The sequence below is a fragment of the Miniopterus natalensis genome, chromosome 12 (genome assembly GCF_054644295.1).
Source record: "Miniopterus natalensis isolate mMinNat1 chromosome 12, mMinNat1.hap1, whole genome shotgun sequence".
Taxonomy (NCBI): Eukaryota; Metazoa; Chordata; class Mammalia; order Chiroptera; family Miniopteridae; genus Miniopterus; species Miniopterus natalensis.
The window spans coordinates 21,706,174-21,732,703 of NC_142092.1; the positions used below are offsets into that span (position 1 = coordinate 21,706,174).

A 26,530-nucleotide genomic window follows, 5' to 3' on the forward strand; every position below is an offset into this window, starting at 1 on the left:
CTGGGTTCGATCCCTGGTCAGGGCACATGCCCGGGTTGCGGGCTCGATCAATGACTCTCTCATCATTGATATTTCTGTCTCTCTCTCTCCCTCTCCTTTCCTCTCTCTGAAATCAATAAAGATATATTTAAAAAAAAAAAAGAAAGATGAAGCTTTTAGGTAGTATTTGCTTATGGAGATGTTTGTATAGTTGTTTAAAGTGATTCAAACCTGCATCCTATTCATACCTTATTTTAGGAGGCCTGTTTTCTGCCTTTAGTTTGAGGTCACACAATGATGTTTTCAGTGCCCAAGTTTTCTCTCTCAGTGCAGGTGATGAATTTTTTTTTTTTGTGGTATGGCAGTTATTTCTATTTTTAATTTTTTTCATGTGTCCTAATGGGAGAATCCATGTAAGTAAACACCAGAGCATTTTTCTTTGGCAAAAACAAACTAATGCAAAACCAAAGGTATGCTTGCATGTCTTGTTGACAACTTGGGCCCTGATCTTGTCCCCTGAAATCTTCAGGCTATTTTGGTTGATATTTCTGTATGTTGAAATGCCCTCAGCCCACTGCCAGAGTCATCTGGATAAGGTATAGTTGTAAATATGAAGTAATGTACAGTTTTAACACAGATGCTAATAGAGCAGAGAGGGACCAATGATTGAGAGTGGCAATCAGAGAGGACAACACAATTTTTTCCCTTCATTTGAATGTGTCAAGGTCCTTAACTGCATTTTGAATTAGTTAATCCATGAGCTGTTAACCCAAATTTATGTCCTAAGTTTTTGGACAATAACCAACAGTGTAGATGTCTCCCAAGAGGAAGATTTATAGAAGAATACAGGTGCATAGTTTACTTCAGTGGTTGGCATGCATGCATTGTTTTTTTAATCTGGATTAAAGGCGGCTACATTCAGGTTGGCCTACATCATCTAATAAATGGAAACACGAGTGGGAATTGTTAACTAAGAAAAGTTTTTCAGTTGTCTTAAAATTTAAATACAGGGATACAGCTAGTATAATCCAAAAGTTTTCTTCATGATTATCAGACTACACTGCTGTGGAATCTTTGACTGTTGAAAGAGAGGTGCTTCATACCTTACAAGGGTGATAATAGAAGGAAATTTGGAGCCAGTGGAGAGTGCAAGGATTTAGGTATAAATGATAGGTGAATCCTAATTGGGATGATGAGCACCTTAATGTGTGGAGATGTATTCCTATCAGAACTCATCTTAAGAGCTTCTTTTAAATCTTCCTTCCTTCCTTTCCCCAAAAGCGTGAAGGCACAGTACAGTTTTATTTCATCTTCTTGAGTGTTTTTTGGGGGATGAACTTTTCACTGTCCTCCCATCAAATTACATATGTGACTCAAGGGAAAACAGGCAGCTTAGATTATGATATGATTATTCACCAGGGAAAACCTCAATTGAAATTATTGTTAGTTTTACTTTTTCTTTATTTTCTTCTTTATAGTGAGTCAAAAATGTTTCCCCTTAACTTCAAGTAGAAAACAAAACTTTATACAATAAAGTAGAGATGGCAGGTTTCACAAGGGTAAAAGGCTGCTGTCAACTTTTTTCCCCCTCAGGAATATGGAAATTTTGGCGGATTATCTGTCCAGAGGAGGTTTCCTTTATTAATTCTTTTTCCTTTTTCCACTTCAAACATCTGTTAATATTGCACACAGCCCAACAGATGTTGCAAAGCAAGCCCCATACTTTGTTCTAAAAAAAAAATGACATTTCCTCAACTGGTTCCCCCTACCTGTGACTGGGCCTACCCTGCTACTTCTGCATAATTTGCATATATTAAATTATATACCTTAATGCCATACAAATCTGTAGCTTCAGCATTATTTTTATACAATAAAGTCTAATTTGATCAACTAGTTTACATGTTGCTTTAGAGTTAAGAGTGGCTAAAACATTTTTAAAAATCTCTTTTGTGAATGACAGCCTAATTCCACATTAGGATTAGAGAGCCAGTTATTAAAAATTTTTCTATAAAATAAGTGAATCACAAAAGCTCGAGTTGTTTTGCCATTAGGAAGTGCTGATTGTCATGCGATGTGGAGCGTCATTTTTATTTTGGCAAGAACAGGGACAGTTTTGTCTTGACAAGCCATTAGATGAATACCAGTGTGTGTCACATGAAAAACCACTGATCTTTAACCCAGCTCTGTACTTAACCAAGCCTTGAAAATGAATAGTGAATAAAAGAAGAGCAAAGGCCAGTTTACTGTCATTACAGATTACAGAATCTGTTAACAGCTGCTGAACTGAACCCAGGGAATTACAGGTATTGTTCCACGAACCAGCAGAAGTCCTCGAGATGCCTGTTAAACTGTGTATATAAATTATACATTTATTTTATATTTGCTTAGGGTTTACATTATTGGAAGTGTAGCTAGAAAAAACATGAAAATTCTTGAGTACTTTCTCAGTGTGCTAAATACATGCCTTTATCACCAAACCTTATATTTACATATAACTATCCCAATGAGGTTTCCCTATCCCCAGTTATGGAATGTATTTTTAAAAAGAAATGTGCTTTTAAAGAAATTCATAAATATAATGAATAAGTACAAAAAATATGGAATATCTCCCCCACCCAAAACAAAAACAATACCACAAACATACACGCAAAACAAAATCCTTTGCTTATTTGTTCCTTCAGGTATTCATTGAGGCTGATATTTGAACCAACATGTCACTTTTTTTTTTTTTTTTTTAGTGAAGGGGAAAACCTAAACTCACCTCAATACCCAAATAATGAAAAGATCAGTAACATTTTAAACAGTCAGTTGTGGGAATTATTGCTTACAGAGCTAACAAGGAAGAACACACTCTTACTCTGCTGGTGGAATTGCATTGTGCCTCCCTATAGTCTTGTTATCCCACACAAACTGAAATGCAAATTCTTTGCAACTAATTGGATCTTATTGAGGGCACATGCACAGTATGTAGTTATATGCAGAAAGATTTTTAAAAAATTTCTCTGTAATTACAACTTTTAATTATTATCCAGAACATTGGCATCTATAGTATAAGTTTAGAATACACATGTCTAACTTTTTTTACAGATTACTCAACCTGTACTATGAAATGCTTTGTAAGGCATCAGCTCAAAAGTTAGGGGGAAATATTTATTTACAGCAATCTATAAATTGGATTTTATTGAAGTTCTGTGAAAATACATTTTAAATGTTAAACATCATAAACATTAGAAATCACTGTCAAAAAATTTTTTTTTCTTCAGCTCTCCAGTGCATTTTAACACAGTAAACTGCATGTGAGTTTTTTAATTTCTGTGTGTTTCTGCTATGTATTGTGATGAAGTGGTGGAGGTATTCACATTGCCATAGGGTCTTTAATAACCTGGGCGCCATTTAGACATAGTTGATGTACTCCTTAATTTCTATGGTACATCTCTCACTAAATGTGGGAAAGCCAACACACAGCCTTTAGTATTTGCAGTTCTTTAACCTGAAATACATAAAATCAGGGCAGCAAAAAAGCAATTACTATGGAAGTGACACCTGCCTCCACCCCCAACCCATTTTAAATAACTTTAATACAAATGATTCCATATAGTTTCATAATCTGCAGATTATAGAGCCAGTGGACAAACTCAGAAATCATTTTTGTGTCTTGTAGGTATATTTTGTTGTTGTGTCATGTTGTAAAAAGCTTGTTATGTTTGTAAACTAGTCATACAAACTAGTTAAATTTTTCTTTGATCAAATCCATTTAGCAGGTGCAGTGTCATATGATTATAGATTTGATGTGAAAAAATATTTTGAACATTGGAAAGATACCCCTGTGATTTTGAGGCTGTGCCTTGACAGTAATATGCAGGTACTAGTTACACTGCAGACCTGTTTCATCTAGAGCAACCTCAGACATTGATATCTGAAATAGCTCAGTTTGCCTATGCTAGATAGCATTTTGTCAGAAGACTGCTGGCGGAGCAGACTAGATTTGGATGTATTAGCTAGTCAGCCTAATAACCCTGTACAGGCTGTATTGATTTTTTAGGAGAGAGTTTATGAACTAAATAAACTTGGGGTTGGTGTCTTAATAAACTGCTTCTCTCAGTCTGTCACATTTAGTTACGGAGCTGTGCAGTTTAGGGGGAAAAAAGGCTAATTCTGTTACAGATTGTTCACAGCAGGGTCTCCAAATTAGCCCTTTGTTTTGTAATGCCACCTTGCTTGGGCTCGCTTTGAGCACATTTCTCAGTTTTGCCCTAATGAGTTGCAACACTGATAATGTGGCTGATGATCTTTCATTGATTTCACTATCACTTGCTTGTCTGGTAATTGATCCGTTGCTGAGCCTCTAGTTAATTATATCGGCTTTGACATGGCCCGGTCCACGGGGAATTTCAAGTCTTGCAGAATAACAGTTTTAATAAAAGAGTCTATTACTGCAGGTGCTTGCTGCTGCATGCCAGTTGATTTTTGTGTTTGTGTGTGTGTGTGTGTGTGTGTGTGTGTGTGAGAGAGAGAGAGAGAGAGAGAGAGAGAGAGAGGGAGAGAGAGGGAGGGAGGGAGGGAGGTGGTTGGGGTGAGGATAGCAGGGAAAGAAGAGGACTGCTGGACTGAAAGAAAGAAGGGGTGGGGGCTGGAAGAAGAGGAAGAGGGAGTGAAGGGAGAGGAGGGGGAACTTGAGAGAGCAAGAGGCAGGCGAGAGAGAACACGCAGGCAAAGCGATACAACAGAGCCTGAGAGGAGTGAGGAGGAAGCATGCTATTGACAGTGTCCTTAAGCCTCCCACAAATAACAGCCATTAGTGGGAAGGTCAGGAGCTGAGCAGGCAGCTTGACTGAGGCACTGAGTGCCACTTCAGAAATCAAGAGGCTAGCAAATTTTAGAGGGAGTTTAAGTGGGTAATAGCTAGCTGTAAAGGTACAGTCACTGTTGACAATTGACTCATAGGGTCTTTTCCTGCCCTCCCCCCTCAAGAATATTTTTATTGACCACAGGTGGACTTAATATATTTTAAGGCAACAATTCTTTGGGTTCTTGTTTGCTTCTTCTCAGATATTGAATTTGCTGCTTTTGAGACTTTTTTGTGCTTAATGGTGGTGAACCGGAGGGAAGTTTAACAGAAAAGCTTTCAGGAGATGTCGGTTCTAGAGGGGAAGGCACATTTGTGTCAACATAGTGTACGTTTTCTCATCTTTTCTCATTGTCCACTAATGACACAGAGCTGCCATTGAAGCTCTTTTCTGTTTCTTTTGTTGTTTCAGAGAGTAAGGTTTATTGTTATTCTTCAGTTAAGAAGGAGCAAAGAGAGTGGTACATTTGTCCTCGATATTTGTAGGTGGTTGAAGATTAATGTTCCTTACATTTTAAGTTTAGGAAGGATGGCTTTTTCCTGCTGACTACTTTTATGAGATGACATGAATTTAGCTTTCCATTTGGAAGTTACTGTTTATGTACAGTGCATTTTGTTCAGTTCTGCTTTTCCATAAATAAGGTAGATAAATACTATCTAATAAATAGATGTTTTCTTTTAAAAACTGGTTTAATTAAAAATATGACATGCTATCGAGGTTATATTTCATCAGGCAGGAAAACGTTATAGAATTTTCCATAGAGATCTTGAATGAAAAATGGAGTTTTTTTTATATTCATTACTTTTTGTCTGAAATGGGACAGGATTTTTTCCTTCATCTTTTTCTTTTTTATTATTTGAAAGGATATTGTAGATGCTTCATCCAGGAACTTTCACAAAGGACTTTTCTCTACTTTTGAGCTTTAAGAAAAGGTATACTTTTTCCCTTTGTCATTCGATTTCTTATTACTTAACATTCAATTTAGTAATTAATGAATGACCTGAGGAACTGGATATTAAGTAGTATACATTTATGCATTTTGCAAATGTTTACTGTGCATCTTCCATGTTAAAAAAAATTGCTAGGTTTATTTATTTACTTCTTAGAGTGTAAAGTTATGTCCTTATGTATATTATTTTCTCTAGGAGTTTATATGTGGTTATAAATAGCCCAACATATACTACATGACTTTTAGGAGTTAACATTTAGATAATAACTGAGCCAACTTTACATTCTCTTACATTTGAATATTTTTCTTTCTTCCAGTATAACTAGAAAAAAAAAATGTTTAAGCATAGCAATTTATAAATGTTAAAGCAAAGACTGATGTCAGATACTGCATGTTATACCTGAAAGCATTGTTGGGGAAAATTTCCTGGGAAGGGCCCCAGCTTCTCCTCGCCCCCTGTCCGTTGGTCTGTGATTGTGGTGCTGCTTGGAGAGTGCAGAAGCGTGTATCTATCTGTGTGTCTGGAGAGGGGTTAGTGCAGGGTGTCATTTGGTGCCTGACAGTGGAACAGTGCAGTTGACTCCTAGCTCTGCTATCCAATGACATGCAGTGGCTGAGAGTTTGAAGCTGATGGTTGGGTCTCCAGTGCTGCCTGCACACCTGACAGGCAGCTGTTAAACTGAGCAAAGGCAAGCTCGGGGAGTCACAATCTATGCATAAATGATAGGGGTATCTGTGCAGAAGGTGCGAAAGAAGCTCTGACCCCCTCCCTCCCCCAAATCTCCCCCTTCCCAAATGAAATGCACAGTTCAGCCAGCTTCTTAACTACACTACACTCCTGCTACTGGCTGCCAAGAGGCTCAAAAAATCCACCTTCACTTTTCAGTCAGAAGAGGCAGAAGTGGATGTGAGAGAAAGAGAGACACAGAGAGACAGAGAGCCAAAGAGGGCAAGAGACTTGACTTTAAGAGACTCCTGTACTGACAACTCCATGCAGTTCGGAACCAGAACGACTGCGGCTGAACCAGGGTTCATGGGGACATGGCAAAACGCTGATACTAACCTTTTATTCAGAATGTCCCAACAGGTAAGTTACTTTCATTTTTTTAAAAGAAATCTTGAATTGTTATGTGCACTTTTGTTTCTGCTGTTTTTCTTTCTTAACATTTAAAAAAATTTGATCACTTCATAGTTGGGTTCTGTTTTGTCATAACTGTGTTACTGGAATGTGCAGGGTTACTTCATGGTTTCCCTAAGGGCTCCTTAAAAGAAAAAGGGGAAAGGATACTGAAGTAAAAGAAATTAAAGGCATTTGCTGCAAAGTTTCACAGTACAACCTGGGTCATGAGAAGACAATTTATTTCTTTGTTTTCTGTTAAAAAACATTTTTTAAAGCCACCACCCAACAAATGTATCTATCTGTATTAATCACTTCATCAAAGTGTCTACTATCAGAGGAGGTTCTCCAAACAAACAGTGATAAAATGTAGGAGCCCCTCCGTACAGCCCAACTGACTTCCAGGGGCTGGAAGCAGCTCGGACTCCGACCTGAGGACAGGAGGCTGTGCAGGAATCTCTGCCAGCACCCAGGGTCGCCGGAGGAGGCGGCATGCGTGGCGGGCTGTGCCGGCCGGTCCCAGCTCCTCCGCCCGCCGCCCGCTGCCCGCCCGCCTCCGCTAGCCCCTGCGCACCCCGCCGGCTCCCGCTCCGGCTCCGGCTCCGGCTCCGGCTCCGCACGCCCGCCCGCCTGCCGGCCGGCGCACTCACACTCGGGAGCAGCCTCGGCGTCCTCCCCAGAGCCGCTCCTCCGTCCGGGCCGCGCTGGCAGCGGCTGGGTATGCTGGCTCTGCCGGGAAAGCCTAGGTGTTAGTGCGAGGCCAGCGGCTACTGATAATTAATCACCGGAGCCGACGGCTTGTACCATGCGCTCGGTGATACGCGCCCTGCGCGCTCCGCTCCTCTTGCACAATTGCTGGCTCTGCGGCTCCGAGGGGGAGCGAGGGTGAGAGGAAGCAAAGGGAAACAACCCAGAAACTTTCATCTTGGACTGTGCTCAAGCGAGGGAGGGAAGTTCCCTGGTGCCTCCCTCCTAGACACGTCTTGCTTTTCCAAAGCCTGCACCAAACCCTTTACACAAAGCAAGAGTTAGTGTGATATTATCATCCACACAGCACTAAAGTATTACTGACAAATACTTGGTTTTTAAGCAGATGACGGTTAAGAAATGGATATTGTTTCACTCATTTAAAAAAACACTACAGCTGCTTTCTTTAAAAAAACAACAACCTGTTTTGTTTGTAAGAGTTCATGAGGATTACTTTATTGACTTAATTTAGATTTTTTTAAGGTATTGATAATGAAGGAAAGAAAACAATTTGCTAGGCTATAAACTACTACAAGTTTAGAAATACATCTGCAGAAGAATGTGCTCAGAACCAGGGTTTTGTACCATTTAGCTAGCAAACAGTTTTATCACACTATTCTAGATAGGATAAATGCATTTGAGTAAGGTGTATTTTGACATATCCTGTAGAGGGACCCTGATTACTGCTGATACAGTAAGCTGGGGTTTAAATGCAATCAACATAAACCCAATAAGCAACTCTTTATGTGCAAGTTGCTCATTCTTGCAAGTTAAGTTCATTTCCTCCCAGAGATACTCCTTGTCATTGCAGTGTGCTTTGAGAGTTGTGTTTCTGAGGCATATTCCTGTCTGGGTGGCTCTGTTCATGGTTGAAACAGAGAGTATGTTTTCACTGACCTTAGGAATAAATAACTTGTGCCACGCTTTAAAAATTAGATGTTACCGTCAGGGTTTTGCGTGAGTTAGTGGCGGTCAGGGCTGTGTGTATGTGTGTGTGTTTTGGAAGGGAAGATTGGTTTAGGTCTCCCTCTAGCTAGAAAAGAGTTAATAAAACCAGATAGAGATAATGATCAATTGATAAATGGCTATTGAACCACATAGATGGTGTTAGATTGCTTCTTTGGCACTAGCCCATTTTCAAGTAGATTTGAATCTAAGGAGACATTAAGTTGTGGAAAACATTTTAGCTTAAAAAAACAAATAAAAGTAAATTATATAAATGATGGATCAGAATTAGGAAAATAATTTGAAATCACTCAGAGAAACTTGTACAACTAAGCAGTTATGATGTCTTTGATCCAGCTATTTGACTCTGTGGGTATATAAAGGTCTATTTTGTGTTTACCTGTGTGTATGTATGTGTCATAGTGAGCTTCAGTGACTACATAAACAGAGTAGAAATATAGGGAAATAATTTATGCATAATGATGCTATATAAAACTGCAATATTAATTATACTATTTACTAAACAGTAGCATAATAAAGGGAGAAATTCACAATTTAAAAAATGTTGTGATTTAACTATATTTTATATTTTATTTTTTGGTTTTGATGTAGTTAACAACTCCCCCCTCTTTTTCTGTCATGGTTACTAAATGTTTAACTCCTATGCATTTTTGGAAAGCATGTTAAGAGAGGGTATGAGTTTACATGTTTTTTTTCTTTTCTCCTTCAGGATGACATTTTAGTTTGTATAAATATTGTGTAAACTTAGATTCAAACTATGTGTAAATCTAAAAAGTATATGTGCTGTATATGTTTAATATGTTTATTTTCCTTACTTATAGTTCATCAGCAATGCTGATTCAGAGTGTGTGTGTATGTATGTGTGTGCATGTGCAAGAAAGACATTTTTCTTAAAATGATATCTCTTGAAGCCAACAGTTTTCCTGTAATACTAGTTTCAATATAAAACATTAGTCAGCTTTTGTCTTACTACAGGTAAAAGTTTGTCCAGTTTAATCACGTATGTAGAATTCTGTGTATCTCACTGCTAAGGCATTAAAAATATTTTTTCTATTACGATTATTTTAATTTCTAAGAAAAAAACTGATTTAGCTCATGAAATAAAAATTTGGGGTATATTTTTTATTTCAAAGTTTTCTATAATAACATAAAAACTATAAGATTTACCTGATCATTTCATTAAATATTAGAGAAGACTGACTAGTAGGTATCAAAACTGAGTTATTGGGAATTCACCATCAGTATTATTTAACTACAGAACAACTTGTCGGAAATGTCTCATGAATACTGAAATTTAATAATCTAGGTTTATGTCTTTTATAGGTAAATTAGGAAGTAGAGATATAAAAATACTTGTTTTCTGTATAAGTGAAGTTGAATCTGCTTATACGTAAATCTATCAGCCTGTCTAATACTAACAAAAAGATACCACAAAATATGAAGCCAGTTTAGATTTGGTAGAATTAAGTATGTTTTTCTAAAGTTCGAGATACAACAATTCGAGTGCATTTTTCTGCCTCTCTACATTTTCCTCCCATATTTAATTATGATTTTTCAAAAGGGATGATTTTTTTTCATACAAACTAATATTTGATAACCTTAAAGGGCATGACTCTTGACTTTGGTAAAGGGAGTTCTTACTTGGGTTACTTTGATCAGTGACAGGCCGAGAATGACCAGAAACCCTTTACTCATCTTCTCTGTTAATCTCCTAGAGTCCAGAACATTATTTTGCCCATTTTATCCTCATGAAGTTTTTGTTAAAAACAAAATAAGGCCTGATTTTGGAAGTTTTATTTTTTTTAGTAAACCACAGGTTTTTAAAGGTGATTTTTCTAAAATGTTTTGTGTATTTGGGAGACTAGCATATAAAATTCTTTGTAGGTACCTTAAGGGATGCAATAGTCTAATATATTTTTAAATCTTTTCAGAAATGAAACCATAACAGGTAAATGGCTATAGCCCACGTTTTACACGTTTACATTACTAGAGGCATTTTCCTTTAATTATTGGTGAGGTATATTTAACCTTTTCAAATAAAATGTAGATTCCTTAATAAGGTCTCTTTTCAGACATGAGTGAAATACTAAGTTAGAATTATAAATGACTGTGTGCATCATTATGTAGTAATTTAGGATTCACCCATGATGTAACACAATTAACAACATAATTTCATTGTGAAACTGTGTCTTATTAAAGAACACTGTCTGACATTCTCTTACAGTTGCTTTATTTAACTTCATGCAAATATTATTAATAGTGACATTTTTTCTATTGTGCATTAGATTCTCTCATTAGTATGATGTGTTAGTTATCACCAGAGAAATAATTTCCTAGATAGGTGAGGGGCAAACCAAGAAAGCTAAAAATTAAATCAACGATTTACATTAATACCAGAGCATCTGCTCACCAGAGATATGACAGAGTAAAGCAAACTTTCTTACTAATATAAAATCTAGCTCATTTCAGAGAAATGATAAATAAAATATATTGTGAGAAATATATAATAACATTGCTGGCATCCATTTAAAAGCATGTTTGGTATGAATTTTTCTCCCAGTAGTCTCAGTTCTTTCTATTCATATAGGCAAACAGAGTTTCATTTTGTTGAATCTATACTTTAAATTGGAAGTGGTGGTTTTTGTCTGACTTCTTACTCCTCTGCCCTAAATAATTTGAGTTTACTCACTAAGAGCTTAAAAGGCATATATACCATTTTTCTTAGAAGTCAGATGCCTAATTATATATTGTGGTTTGATTCTTTTTTGTAGTTCATGCAATACATTTTTATTCTAAACTCTATCCCACTCGTGTACACAGCTCTTTTAACATAGGATGTGTATTCTTACTTATTTAGAGCCCTGAGTAAAGCAGCTGATAGTTAATGGTCTTTGAAAATGACTTTCATTGCCAGGCATCATCCATCCCTAGGTTTCTGCACTTTTCCCTCCTCCCTTCCTACTCCTCTTCTTACAGTTGGTGTGTTTTAGTGATCATGTCTTACTTAAAAAAAAAAAAAAAGGATTACATTGACCAAACTTATGGTTGTGATGCTAAAATAAATATTTATATTATATTAGGAGGCATGTAATTTCAGCCTGTTGAATTACTAGGCTGCTACTTCCTATTTAGTTCTCTCTAATTTGAATGATAATAGGTTTTATTTTGAAGATTTAACTATAGATGTATATTGAAATATAATTCTTAACATACACTCTGATCATGTAACATGAAAACATGAATATTTGGGTAATTGTTAAAATACAAATTGTAGCATAGAGACAGATGCTTGTGGAAGTCTATGTATAGCATGCAGACTTCACTTAACAGATACTGTCTAATTTGTAATGCATTGGGGAAGAAGCAATGGAAAAGTAGTAGGTCATATAGATGGTATTTATATACATGTTAATGCAAGTAAAGCATGCACAAACATGTTCTCAGATGTGTATGAGGTATATGTTAAAAACCTGTCCACACATTTCAAGTTTATTTTCAATATGATATGTTAAATGAATTTGAACATAGTAGGTGATCATTTTGAAATTATTTTTCTCATCTTTCTGTCATCTGCAAACTACTACTGTGTGTCTGTATAATCTGTAAAGCCTTTTGCTAAGGTGAGTCAAGTAACCACAGTTGAAAAATAAATCCCTAAAGGTGCAGATATCTTATCTATAATTGCAGGTATTTTTTTATAATTATATTTATGAGTGTATCTTAACATTCACTGATAAATCCAATTATTCATGCATGCCTTTATGGAACTCTGATTAATGTAGTGACAGGACAGATTTGGGCTACCACAGCAGCACATACTCCCACTTCTGTGTCAGGGTTAAGAGCTGTGGCAAATCCTCCCTAACTAATTAGATGCTGAGTAAGGCATCTCTGAGAAGTTGGGGCAAAAGTGAATGGGTCACAGCCAACGCAGGATTGCAAGGACTCCAGTGATAGTGAAAGCATTCAAGTTTGCCAGGTCGTTGTGACACAGGGAGCTGATTCCAAAGGAACAGACCGTTATAGATAGTGAGCTGGCGTAATCCACTTCAATGAAAAACAAAAATGCTAGTGCTTCTTCCTTCCCACCTTATATGCATTACATGCGCTCACGTAAAGTTACATTGGGCCTCTACCCTTGTCAATCTGCAAAGCTTCTGAGAGAATTTTCCTTATAGACATGAATAGCTAATGACTCTAGCTGAGGAGGTATTTCCTCAACTTGGGACTCTTGAGTAGAATGTATATATCAAAAGGAAAGACAGAAGAAACTGGAATTTGCTTTTAGCTTGTGTCTATAATTTGAATCTTAGTGTTTGAATTGATCTAGGAATTAACTATTTCCCCCCCCCCCACAATATTGTTAGGGAACTTTGTGGTAGTAGGGAGAAAAGAGTGAATCATGGGATGATTTTTTTCAGTGAGAGAAATTTTCTCTGAGACTCCTTGCTTGTTACTGTCCAAAGAACATGGAATATAATGGTTCCAAGATTTCCTTTCTCGTGAGGTTTTGGAGCCTGGTTTGTTACACGCCTAGAATGAATTCCTCACCATGTGAAAACCCTCTCGTATCTTTCATGGTATGTTTTTGCCACTACATAACCACCCTTCCCTAGGCCTTGGTCAGGAGATTGTGTGAGGATTGTAGAAAATGATTGATCTCACCCCTGTCTGCCAAAGCTGATGCCATTTTTATTTCCCGAAAAGCAGCTGGCTTCCACATTTTGCTTGGTGATCTTCATCTACTGAAGGACCGGGAGAGGAGGAGAGGGGGAGTTCAAAGACCCTTTCAGGGAACTTTGACATCTATTTTTAAGCTTTAGAGAAATAAAGGAAAGGAGTCATAATTCAGGATTAACAGTCTTTATCTGCTGGCATACAAGCAAAGCATTGTGTAAAAGAGGGAATTTTTTCCCTGTAAGATAAACTAGTAAACAGGTGAGAAAAATAAGATGAAAAAACAGTTCTCAGCAACACTAGCTCTAAGAAGTTTTGATATGTGCCTATGACATCCCCAAAATGATACCTGGGGCTGTGATATCCAAGGTACCCACATCTCACTGAGCATGACCTGTGCTGCCTTCTGCTTCCCCAGGTTTAAAAGAAAGTTTAGAGAAGAGGAAAAATAAAAGTATTGATTCTTTTTTTAATTTTGTGCATTCCTTGTAGGAAGTCTAGCAAATTTCATACTATACATTCAAACCCTAAGGTGAAAAATTTATGACAGGAGTTCATTTGGGTGAGAACAGCATGCAGTGCCATTCTGTTTAAACACTCTATGTAGCATTTCATGCCGCAGAGTCAGAGATCAAAAGAGAGGGAGCCCTGTATCAGTTTTTCATTCACAGAGCCTTCCTTAATGGAAATGCTTGTGGAAAAACAATGCATTACTCAAACCGGCTAGCTTAGAAATCAAATTCTCAGCTTATTAATCATCATTCAATTAACAAAAAAAGAATTGATCCTTTAACAACAAAATAATATCCTTTTGTTTTTCTTTAATTAAGCCCATCAGTTTTTCATTTCTCTCTGTTAAGAAAATGAAAATAATCTTGAACAGTAGGAAGTTACTCATTGAAACACTGATTCTCTTGAGCATATCTGACATCTTATTTACTCAGTAATTTTGAACTGTGTTGTTATTTTGCTGCTGTCTTAGTGTTTGTGTGTTGCTGAGGGGGGTATGATTTAAATCTCACTTCTATTTGGTTGGCAGCATTTACTTAATGACCTAAATACGTGGTTGGTCTGTTCTTTCTTCCGCTTCCTGTTCCCATAGACCTGATTTCTTTCTTACTTTATTCTCCTTTCACCTCATCTCTCTTTTTCTGAATGTCTCCTTACTTGCACTGGCTCCTTTTGCCCTAATATGAAAGAATTGAAATGCACCTGAAACGTAACAGTAATTGAATAAGGCGTCTTTTTGCCAATACATCATTCGGCAGAGTTATGGGAAAGAGGTGCCACCCTCAGATGTGGTCCTCAGTGTGTAAGTGCTGACAGGAGGACTGTCCCGAGTTTTGCTATGTAAGGGTTCTTTAAGTAAGGGCGTGATAAAAACGTGTAACCAGGGGCCCAGGCTTATCATTCAAAGGCGCTGAAAGGCAGCTCAATTTGATCCTTCGCCTGTGTAAGAAAGTACTTAACTGAAAAGAGATTTTGCTTTTCTATTTCTCTCCTTTTTTTTACAAAAGCAATTCTTGGATTTATCATTTTGTACAGTTAAACTTCCATCTACACAAGAGAGAGCATTTCCTTAGAAGGAGGAAAACGTGTCAAGTTTTCCTTTAGTAGGTTGAAGGCACGACTCTGAGACAAACTGCAGTTAATTAATGAGCTACCTGAAACATTTAAAAAAGGAATCGAGATGATGGCAGAGCTAATATTAATGGGTGGCATTATGAAATTGAAATTTAAAACACGCAGTGTATATACATAACACAATGAATGTTCACTACTATTTTGTATTTAATAAATTTTAACTCATTGTCTTACATGGCAGAGAGATTGTTAAAGTTGACAAGATTAAAAAATGTCATTCTATATGGAAAAGACACAGCTTTCAGTATTGTATCTGCTGTGCTTTTGTGTGACTGTCGTGAATTTTTCAATTTTATTCAGGTGTCTTTTAGCGGCTGTTTGTTCTCTAGACAGTTCTTTAGGACTCATTTTTGATCAGAGTGCCTGAACTGGGTGGGGGTTTGAAAATAAAAATTTCAGGATAATGAATATTTTACATGCCCCAAATAATGACTTTCAGCTGGCTTAATATAATAATTAAAATGAGAACCTTCATTGGCAGGGTTTTAATTTTTTTCTTCCATTATAATTTAAGCAAGAAAGATTTCATTGACTTAAATCATTAGGATGGTTATTTGGGGCACCTAATCAAGCATAGGGAAAGAAAGCTGCCCAATACTGTGCCCTATTCCAGTGCCAGAGGGCAGTGGATATGATGGGAGGCCATGACAAGATATGGGAAAATAATTATACACTGAACGTATTCATGGAAGTGTCCCTTTAGTGAGAATGCCTGCAGACACTCTCTTTGTTGATCTCTTGTCAGAACCTAACTCAAGTCAGTTAGGTTATCTGCTGCTTTATCTAATACCACTTTTCTTTTATTCTTTCTTTTTTAGGTATAAGTATTATTAGAGTACCAGAAAGAACCCAAACCAAAACCCGGCTCTATACTTTGTGGAAAGACTTGCTTTCTTGCTATGGAAAATAGTAAAAATCCTATATTGTCACATGGTAGTACACTTATATGTGGAGCACAGACATACACAAAGTCTGCATCTGTCCACTGGTTGGTTGTGGAAATTAAGTGATTTATTTCTAGGTTTGTTGAGCAATTGTTAATGGCTGCCTCAAATGCAGTGAGAGTGTGGGTTGGCTCACCCTAAAAGGGAATTCTACATTTTAGAAATCTCATTTGAATGATTCCTTATACTTTGTAACCATTTTGCTCCATCAGCATAGCTTTTTAGTGAAGTTCAGTGTTATTCATTGGGAAATAGTGAGATTGATTCATATTATGATGCGAGTTATTGTCATTTTCAACCAGTGAGGAACTATGGTTCCTTTAAAATAAGTTAGAACTAAGCTAGGAGGAGAGATACCTTTGACTCAGACTTCTAATGTCTCATCATTTCCCTTCCCATATATTTTTTTGTTTTGTTTTCTTGGACAACTTTGGAAAGTAATCATGGGACTGAATAAATCTTAAAATATGTTACCAATCCTATCATCTACTAAACAGAGTTTATTGTAGAAAATAATTTTTTCATTTTTACTTTATTTTGGACTTTTATTTTAAATTAAGTAGGAAGGATAGAAGAGAAGTCCTACATCTGGGAAAGCTTGTTTCAGTAGCCAGACTGGAAGCCCAAACCCTGGCTTCATACAGGTGAGATGTGTTATGGGAATAAAGGCCTTATGCATTTAATGAACCCTGCCTGCCTGTCAGCTTGGTTTTTCATACACTGTTGTTGTTCAAATAAGAAAAAGAGTGTTCACAACCTGTGGTGAGATTAGAGTAATGAAAATGAAGTGTTAATCTGTTGATAGCAAGCCCATCTCATATCCTGCATTCTGGGCCACATTCATGCGTGTATAATATATTCCAGGTTTTCTCATGACTGGAGAAGCTTGGATGTTCATTATATTAAAAACACCCTTTTGGTAAAAAGTGATAAGTTACTTATTTTAACTTGTACAAATAGTTATCTTAAATTATTTCTTAATAAACTGACAGCTGCTTGCCTTTTGAGTATTCTGATAACCCATTTTTCTGTATGTGCCAGTGTTCCTGTACTTTTGGTCTATTTATTTATTTATTTTACAAATGCAGGATGCTGAAATGAGCCTTACCATAAGCCTAGCTTGTCATACCATTTTCTAGAAATTGGTGATTAATAGAAATAAGGAAGGAATAAAATGAGCATAATTCAAAGAACATAGGTTAAATATTATTAAACATTCATTATCTCACTCTTTAATTTTCCTCTTAAAACAATAAAGTGCAAATAAAAATAACAAGTCAGGAGTCTTCTAGAACTACTTTCCAGTCAGCTGCCATGATGTGAACCTGAGCAGATCATCTTGAGGCTTTGGTCATCCTGCATGGGAATTAATTTGTGTGTGTGTGTGTGTGTGTGTGTATTTCCATAAAATTCCCTTTCTAAAATATTATAGTAAATAGATCAATATGAATATAATGAATTACACTTTTCCAAGAATTCATGTTTAAACTTTTTTTGTTTTGGCCATTTTATTATTTATTTGAGACTTCATTTTGTTTTTTCTAGAGCTATAGAATTAAAGAAGAAAGAGACTAAGTTTAGTCTTACATTATACCAAGTTGTTTTAAAGAAAGTAATGTGAACATTTGTATGTATGCTATCCCTTAGGATCATCTCTTCAGGAAACACCTTACAGAAGTATAAAAGGGGTGGGAGAAGTAAATTAATAATCAAGTTCCAGGTGTCTGCTTCTGATTGCTCAAATTTCAAATATAATGGATATTAAGGAAAAATGCTTCCCGTAAGGAATATATCATATTGTCATTCAGATACTGGGCCCAGGACTATATTTATGGAGCTCATACTTACGGCATTTTCTCCTTTCCTACTCAGCTGGGAGTCACGGAATGAAGTATGATCATAATGATTTTGTGAACTGTTTACTTAAAGTTGTTCAAGTTTTTAAGAATCAAGAGAATTTGAGGATTAAAGTCTGATTGTGAAGTAAATTTGGCATATGTTCAAGGGTTTCTTTCTTAAGGTGGAAATGGGAGAAAAATGCTTCTCTCTGAGGAAGGAAACACCTAATTAAAAAATAATCTTTCAAGAATGTGAGCCAATGATGAAACATAATTTCAAAACACTATACTAAAGTTGATTTAAATTTTACTCATTTGCATAAGTTGGAATATGTCTGATCATAGCTTATTTAGTATACTTCTATACAGCCACAGTATACCCAAGATTGCCTCTTACAATATAGTTGAATGAAGCAGAAAGGTACTTTCTTTCCTCTGCTAAAGAGGGTGCTTTTAATTTGTTTGTAAAAATCCACTAATAGGTAGAAAATGCTGTGTTGTTGTGGTTGATTAGAAATCGAGAAATTTAAAAGATTTTTTCCCCTTGCATTTGCTTTCAGTTAAGGGAAAAAAGCAAGTAGTGCTTGGTGACTTTGTCATAGACATCTGCTTTTAGGTAATAATCATTTTTAAGGAAATCTGCCGTGACTTTTGGGGTCATTTGAACCTGCAATAATGTCTATTTAATATAAGTATAAATGTCAGATTGTGGTGTACATGTGGAGCCAGTAAAGATGAGTATTTGCTCCGATAATGTTCATGCATCCTAAATGTTGACTTTAAAATTTACCTTGAAGATGTATTCTATTTTCACATTAGGGTCAGTTTTCACTTAAGTACACGATCTTTCTAGAAAGGAAGTGCAGAAGTGTTAACATGTGAACGAACAAAATGGATGTAGATCTGAGTAATAGTTTGACATGAGCATCTTTTCTGGGCTGCAGAGAAGAATGTGGTTGATTTAAAACCAATGTAAATATTTGTCGAACCACTGTGTAAGACCAGACCATCAGTTCTGGATCTGCTTTTTAAAAAATTTTAATTATGAAAATGAGTTTCTTTTGCATTGCACTTACATTTTATTGAACAACTGTAGTTTTAAATAAAATCGTCTACCCACTGTCTTACATTGTGTAAGCCCACATACGTATTTTTACATCTCTGTTACTAGATAACTCTTTTCTCCCACAAACTGCAAACTCTCTGTGGAGTAAGTACTATGACATATTAAAAGATCAGGAGTTCCCTAAAAAGGGCCGTGCAGGGAGGGTAAGGTAAGTTAAATGTGTGGAGTCAGTCTGGTGGGGACTGTGGTGGACCAGAAAACTCTTGTGTCAACCACAGTGAAGTAGCAGCTCCTTAGCTCCAGCCAATTGTTGGCAGGTGGGAATGCAGGCCCAGTGTTTTGAGACTCCTCTTCTTCTTCAAATGGAAATCCAGAAATCCAGATTTTTATGTGAAATCTCCTGATTTTTAAATCTTGGCAACCTTTTCAAATATTTTTTAAAGTGTGTGGTCCAAACAAAACTCATCTGCAGGCTTTATTCAGCCTACTGGCTGCCAGATAGAAACCTCTGTTTTAGATAATATTTTAATGGATGAAGATAATAGTTTCATTGCATGTGATCATTCATCTTGGGAATTCCCCACTGGGATGAACTGAATTCTTTTTTTTTTTTTCCACAATTAAAAACAAAGTTTAGTAAATATATTTCTGGTGCTGATAGTTTTGATGTATAGCTTTTCTCCTTATGACCTGCACATATAAAGAAAAATAAAATGTGAGCAAAACAAAAAATGGTCAAATGATTTTAATAAAAGTTACAGAAAGTAACAATTTTAGAATTAGAGGGGAAGAAAGGGAGATTTCTAGATTCTGAAAAGAATCCCACGATTTGTGTCAGTCATTGATGTAGATGAAAAGCTGAATTCAACTGTAAAAAACTTTTCATCTCACCTTTAATCAGTGGGTTTTTGTCTCTGATTCTTTGTGGGATTGCTGTAATTTACCAGGCAATTGATTATGATGTCATGAGAAGGAGATTGACCACAAGGGGAAAACTTCACCATACTAATTTGTGCAAGGCCAATATTTTATACAAGCTTCAATAAAACATTTATATTCTGTAAGATGAGAATTTCAATGTTTGTCTAAACTTTTGAGGGGGCTCTTTAAAAGAAATAATCTATTTATAATTGAAATTCTCCAGGCAAATCAGATACCAACATTTTCGACAGAACCAGGTAATTAATTGGTTTGAATTTCAAATTGAAGGTCACCCTGTTATTGATTTTCGTGGGAACAGGAAACAACATCTTGTTAAAATGATCTGCAAATGAGGCCTAGGTGTGCTTAGGTTCTGTCCAGGGTCTTGTTGAGCAGCATCACTGGACAGTATCAGACACCAATCAGAAGGGAGTCATCTCTGATGTAAACATAGCAAGCTGTTGGTTTGCTTCCATAACTGCAGAGAACAGTTGAACTGGAGAAAAGACCAGAGATTAACAGTGTGTTTTATAGTGAGTCAGGTATTTCAAATCAAGCGACTGGTGCAGCTTGTTACGAAGCATCTGTAAGCTTGTCAGAATGACACTGGTATGCCATGTTCTAGAAGTTCAGAATCAATGCAGCTGTGACCACTTTCAGAAACCTTTCAGCTGGGACTTAGATAAAATGTTTAATACAAGGGGAGGGAAGCACTGAAGTAAAAAGGGTGGAACGGAGGGTAAAAGAATATGCCTTTTTAGATGCTATTAATTTTTATAAAATAACATTTGGGCCTTGTATTAGATGCATAGATTTATTGTTCCATGTGCCAGGCTATTTTAAAGCAGTCATTTCTCTCTCTGCTGTGTTTACACTTAAAAAAAAAGTCTAATGTGAAGGTAACATGAACTAAGTGGGTGGCGAACATTATGCCTTTCTAAACCAGAATAAGTATTTTAATTTTAGCTGTGCTAAACAAGTTGGAAACTTAATGCAGCGTCTTCTTATGGTTCAAAGTAAAATTCTTGAAAAGGGCAAGCCTTCCATTCTAAATACCCTGGAGCTGTTAATGCAGTTATTTCCAGGTTGACATAGTTTTGTGTAGGCATGACAGTGGCACCCACCATCTACATTAAGCCTTAACATTCCACAGAACCATTTCAAGTTTATTATGAGCTTCAAAGCCTGCTCATCCCTCGGAGAATATCAAGTTTAAGCATGTCACTTTGCCATAGTCACAGTTAACTTTCTTAAATCAAAAAAGTACCTTTCTTGAATCAAAAAGGCTGATTTCTACAGGTGATCCTTGAACAAATTTCTCAGTTCAGTACAGATTCATTTTTCTGACCCACTGTTGCTGCCCTTTTGAGTTCTGTTGATTCATCCTGTTAGCAGTGGTCGGAAACTACCCCAAGTAAAGCAGGGCTCATCACAATTTAAAGCTCTGAGATGATGTCAACATTCTTTTTTAGCTTTATTCCTGGAGCTCAAGTCATTGATCCCATTTTACCAATGCCCGTTTGGATTTTCACTGCAGTACCTAACAATGTTGCTAAGGGAGAAAAAGATCCTGTTGCTGTTCCAATGCTTGGGCTTCTGGACACCATGGAAGGCTAAAGCTTTAAGAATGTAGTCTGTTTAGCCTGATCTCATGGTACACTGCTTCTCTTCTTAAGGAAAGGAATCCCCCATTTCCTGAATGTGAAATGCCTACCCTTTTGGAAGCTTCTGGTCTTTAGTTCCTACCTCAGTTAATAAACCATCCCTGTCTATACCTTGCATCTCAGAGATGGAACTTGACGGACTAGTCAGCATTGCAAAGGTCACTCTAAAGCTATTGGCAGAACACACTGCCCTTTGTTGCTCAGTGATGATAATGCTACTGTAGCAGTTAACTGGATGTATTAGACTGAGTTACTTTTCCAGAATACCAAATTATCTACTTATTTCTTCTAAACACCTGATAGAATGCCCATTCACAAGCTGTCTCACTGTATTTTCAAAAGGGATCCTAACGATACTTGAAATATCAGTGCTTTGGTCGTAGGAGGGAATCATATGCAGAGTGTGTATCCATTGTATTGTTTTGTTTCGGTGAAAATACTTCTAAGTTACACTCATGTTTTAGAGTTTTCACATTGTCTGGAACAAATAATATTCCAACAAATCTGAAAATTCAAAGTGTCCCGAAGCTTCCTTATGGTAGGTATAATTTTTCTTCTGTTAGTGTAACAATACTTAATATCATGTTATAAATTGACTTTTTTTTAAAGGAAAAAAAACACCTTATAAAACTTCATTTCCTTTCATGTTTTTTTACACAAGTATAAAATGTGGAAATAGCTTTTTGGTTTCAGGTTTTAACCTTAAACATAGTACAAAAGTGGGTTTCATCATATTTTTATATATTCACATTTACTTACTGAAATATTAAATGATATTCAAAATTACATAGGCATAGTTAATAAATAATCAAGCTAATTATTTGAGGCAGGGGAAATGATACTAAAAATAGTTTTATATTTTGCATGCTTACATTGATTTTGTGGCTCCAGTATAATCTTGATATAATTTCTGGTACACAAGTAGCATCTTTGCCTTAGTTCCCATTTAAATAAAAATGAGTAAAGACCCAAAGTGCTAAGGTGCTAGTGACTTTTACTGGTTATTTTCACTTATGCATATACTTGAGGCTACCCAGCTTTCCCCAAAGTGTGATGTGCCACATACTCTTCCCTCCCCAAGTTGTTTGGTCCTAATCGGATTGGTTAAGCAGTTTAGGCATTTAAAATGACTTCCTCTTTGGTTTGAAAATGAATAAGTGAACACTCAGAGAAATCCCTTTAATTTACCTTTTAGTATCTTTGAATAGAGCAGGTTTTGTCCTGCCTTCCTTTCATGCATTCATTCAGTTGTTTCTTACGGAGCTTGATAAACACAGCTAAAGTAGAATATATTCCCTCTTCAAAATAATGGGATAAAACAGTGTTCAAATAATTTTTTTGTTTCAGTAATTCGATAATCAAAGACACTAAACAAAATGATTTAAAACGGAATGGTTAGCATTAAGTTCAGAGAATGAACAATATTTGAAAACAGATATAGTGACACAGTTTTATGTTGCGGGCTCTTCATGACCTAAACATTTGTTGAAAGGACTTTCTTTTTCTTTACCCTAGAGGTATGTTTATCTTAGAATAATAATCATTTCATGCTGTTCATATTTTTTTTCTAGTTGACCCATTCTCCAGACCTTTAAAAAACATTTTAAAGTGGATGTAAATTCCATTTTAATTAGACCAGTGCAATCTAATACTGCAACTAGCCAGGAATGGAAGAAACATGCTGGAAGTTAATACAACCCAAATCAACCATAGCCAGATAATTCCCCTGATCTTTGTAACAACCCCCTTACCCACCTCCACAATTAAATGATCCTGTTGTTCTGGAGTTTCAACAAGACATTTAAGGTTCATTTAAAAAAAAAAAAAAGATCATCCTTTACAGGATTCTTTGCTCTTGAATTTCTCTTTCTTTCTTTCCCTTGCCACACAGCTGTCACTGGTATAAGAGAAAGATTGGGGGGAGGGGAGGAGGAAGCCCTGTTCAAATCGTGTCACGTAGCACTAATTCATCTGCTCTCATTAGAGGGAGCGAGGGACAGCAGTGATGGCCAAGAGCTGCACTCCACACATGACACGCGAACAGTTTGGGGAATAGAAAATTGCTTTCTCAGGAAGCCCAGCCAATTAAGGACTTGACCATATTGAATGTCAAGTGTTAATTTAGGTTTTTCTTCATTTTCCCAGTAGTAATGCGGGTCCTGTGATGAGCAAATACATGTCAAGTAAAAGTTGATTGCATGAAGGACCTGGGTATTATATGTCACTGACAAGTCACAAATGTACTGAAGTCTTTTAACCCCTTAGGTGAGTGTGGCGGGGGAGGAGGAAGGCGAGAATGGGATTAATGGTAACCATAATGATAAGAATAGATAGTTTAAGTCGGGTAGCTTGGATGGGACAGACAGTAATGGTAATTCATGCAAAAACCTGAGATAGGACAAATCCTAATCTCAGGGCATAGAAGACCTTGAAATACACACAATACTATTCTTTCCCATTGTAAACTTACTGTGCAGAGGATATATTGTCTTCTAAGATTTTATGAAAAAGGAAAGGGTAATCTATGGTCTTGACCTAGGAAATTCCTTATTAATTATCTCCTTTGAAAGAAATAAAACATTTATTAAATAATTATACTATTTTGGACATTTTAACCTTTGGCTCAGTGTAGCTGTAATATTTCTGGCTATTTACTTATAATTTCAGTGTCTAATCAAATAATTCATATAAAAAATGACTGTGTAATGGTGTGCCATAGAAAAGATGCAAAAGATTGAATGTTTGTTCTCTGTCATGAGTATCTCTGTGAGGCTGTGTTTAGTCAGTAGAAACTGGTGGAAAGTCCATCTTTCTCTCCTTTCATTCTGTGCCCAGTTGTAGAAGGGAAGGGATTTAAGCTTCAGGGAGTGAGGTAACTTTGCCTTTTTAAAAACTAAGTGTTGAACATTGCCCATCATATATAGAATCTCATTTCCATTCATCAGCATTCATTTACATATGAATGTCCCCCAAATAAGAGAATGTCTGTTTCTGTTGCAGTTGTACAAGTAGCAAATAAAAATACCCCCACAGTTTAAAACACTGCTGCAGGTAGTTTAAATAATCTTAAAGTGAAACTCAGAACAGTTACTCACAATCTGGCTATGTTTGATTCTTTTTATGTAGAACCACTTTCCCCCTTCATATCCTTGAAGGTGTGATCTTAATTAAAACACTTTCTTGAAACTTACTCTCTTTTATTTACTCCAGAATTTTAACACACTTGGCCTTTGTTGACAATTCTTGCACCTTGAAATTTAAGTCTGATAATGCCTTAATTTTGGCAGTAAAAATATTAACAGTCTTCTCTCCCTCAGGTTAGAAATTGTGCTATCATTATATTAAAAGTTAGCTAAATTTACACTCAGGAACAATCAGGAAACAATGCCAAGAACTTGATGTTTAATAAAATAGGTTTTTCTTAAGAAAGGAACATTAGGCTCCTGAATGCAGGGATGTAATATCAGTTCCTCCACATCTCCCCTCCCTGTCTCAAAGAGAACCAAATAAAATAAGCTTAGCCCTCCCTTCCCTTCCTATTTTGATAAGCTCTGTTATTGGAACTCCGATGGCATTGCACGAGTACTGTTTAATTACAATCCAATTGTCAGCAGCTTCTCTTCCGCTGGGTGTGCTGAGAGACTTAAGTAAGTTTCTGTAAAGTAAATTCTGATGATGGCAGCTCGGGTTGCTGATTCAAGTTATTCCTTCTCTTCTGTGTCACTTTTGACGGATGGTACCTAATGCAATCAACCACGGGCCAAGAAAGCCTTTTCTTTGGTTGCGTTAGTAACTGGACCAGGAGTCCCCCTCCTCCTAGATCTCTCCATCAGATGCTCACTCCTCCTTGCCACCCCCACCAATACTTCAGCCCAAACAGGAAAGCAAAATGAACCGCAGTCCAAGCCTAGGACAGGCTTTTCCTAAATCTCCATTTCCCTGTGGTGAAGCCGAAGCTGCCTCCCTTTGCGTGCGTTTTTGATAAATTTAAGAAGTCAAATCGCTGACACAGATAGATAATCCGAGTGTATAGGGTGAAGAGTTATAAATTAACACATTATTCCCTCTTAATGTGAAATACTTGAGAATGCATTTTCTCAGTCCCCTGACATCTACCCAGTGAGGGCTCACATTGTACTTTTCAAGTGGCATTGATTTGTTAAAGCGCTGAATTAGCATCTCCAGCCAGCTGCTTGATCCACTGTTGTGTCTCGGGCTCCAATTCCTCTTCTCTCCCCCAGCCATCCCTTTCTCCCCTTCAGTCTCCCTTTTCTTTTCTCTCTCTTTTCCAGCTTCTTTCCATTTTGCTCCTCCCCATCTCATTCTTATTCTCCTTCTCTCTCACCCCCTTCTTTCCCGTAGCTTGCTTTTCTTTCAGTCTGTTTCCACCACACAATCTTTCCTTTTTTCTTCCTTCTCTCTTTTACCCTTACATCTTCCCTTTCACATCTCCTTACCTAAGGCTTGCCCTCACTCAGGTTTAGTCTGTTAACTGCCTGTGTGTGGGATAGTGGTAGTTGCTTTAGCCAATCCCATAACTCCAAGGGGACTCCTGTTGAGAAGAATAAATTAGCATGTGCATGTTTGTGCTCACCTGTTTTGCTTTCTAGAAATTAAAAGGTAAACTGACAAAACTTTTGAACTTGTATTTTTAAATGTCATTTAAGATAGTAAAATTTTATTTTGGTTAAACAAAAATGAAAATCACCTGTGGTTATCACAGATTTTGGTCATGTCACAACTACCCACCAAAATAAGTTAATATTTTTGCAAAACTTTGGAATTTTTGCAACCTTTTGCATTTCAGTGACTTACCGGTTCGACTTTCTTTTCTAGCAGGTTCTGTATTGTTCTGATTCCATTTATTTGTAATGGCACAATTTCATATAAAATATAAAATATGATTTCCTCATTATGATGCATCACTGTGCCATAGCAATGAATAGATTATGAAATTGGTTGACGATTTGCGTAGAAATAAAATGAGACTGGTTATCACTTCTTTTAGTGATGTTTTTCCAAGTTCCAGAGGTCTACAGAGGAAATGCATAACAAATGAGGGGGGTTAACATGGTGTATGTGCAAGTCCGCAGACCTGCGCTCTTTCCTTTGAATATTGGTCCAAGATACTTTAGGATCACTGTCTTGATCAATTTGACATGAGCAAAAAA

At 36.7% G+C, this 26,530-nt stretch overlaps 1 protein-coding gene across 8 annotated transcripts in view; it reads left to right on the forward strand.

Annotated features, from left to right (window-relative positions):
• The first annotated feature begins 5,070 nt into the window (after positions 1–5,070).
• BNC2 (basonuclin zinc finger protein 2) overlaps positions 5,071–26,530 on the forward strand; it is a 276,637-nt gene continuing 255,177 nt past the window's right edge. For 2 of the 8 annotated variants that reach the window (XM_016214461.2, XM_087822646.1), the window contains exons 1-2: positions 5,570–5,758; positions 6,662–6,862. In XM_016214461.2, coding sequence (XP_016069947.1) covers positions 6,767–6,862 — 96 coding nt within the window. In that variant the 5' untranslated portion in view covers positions 5,570–5,758; positions 6,662–6,766. Of the gene's footprint in view, positions 5,154–5,553; positions 5,759–6,661; positions 6,863–26,530 lie in introns of those variants that run through there. The other 6 variants (XM_016214471.2, XM_016214480.2, XM_087822645.1 and 3 more) reach the window with 5 other exon arrangements.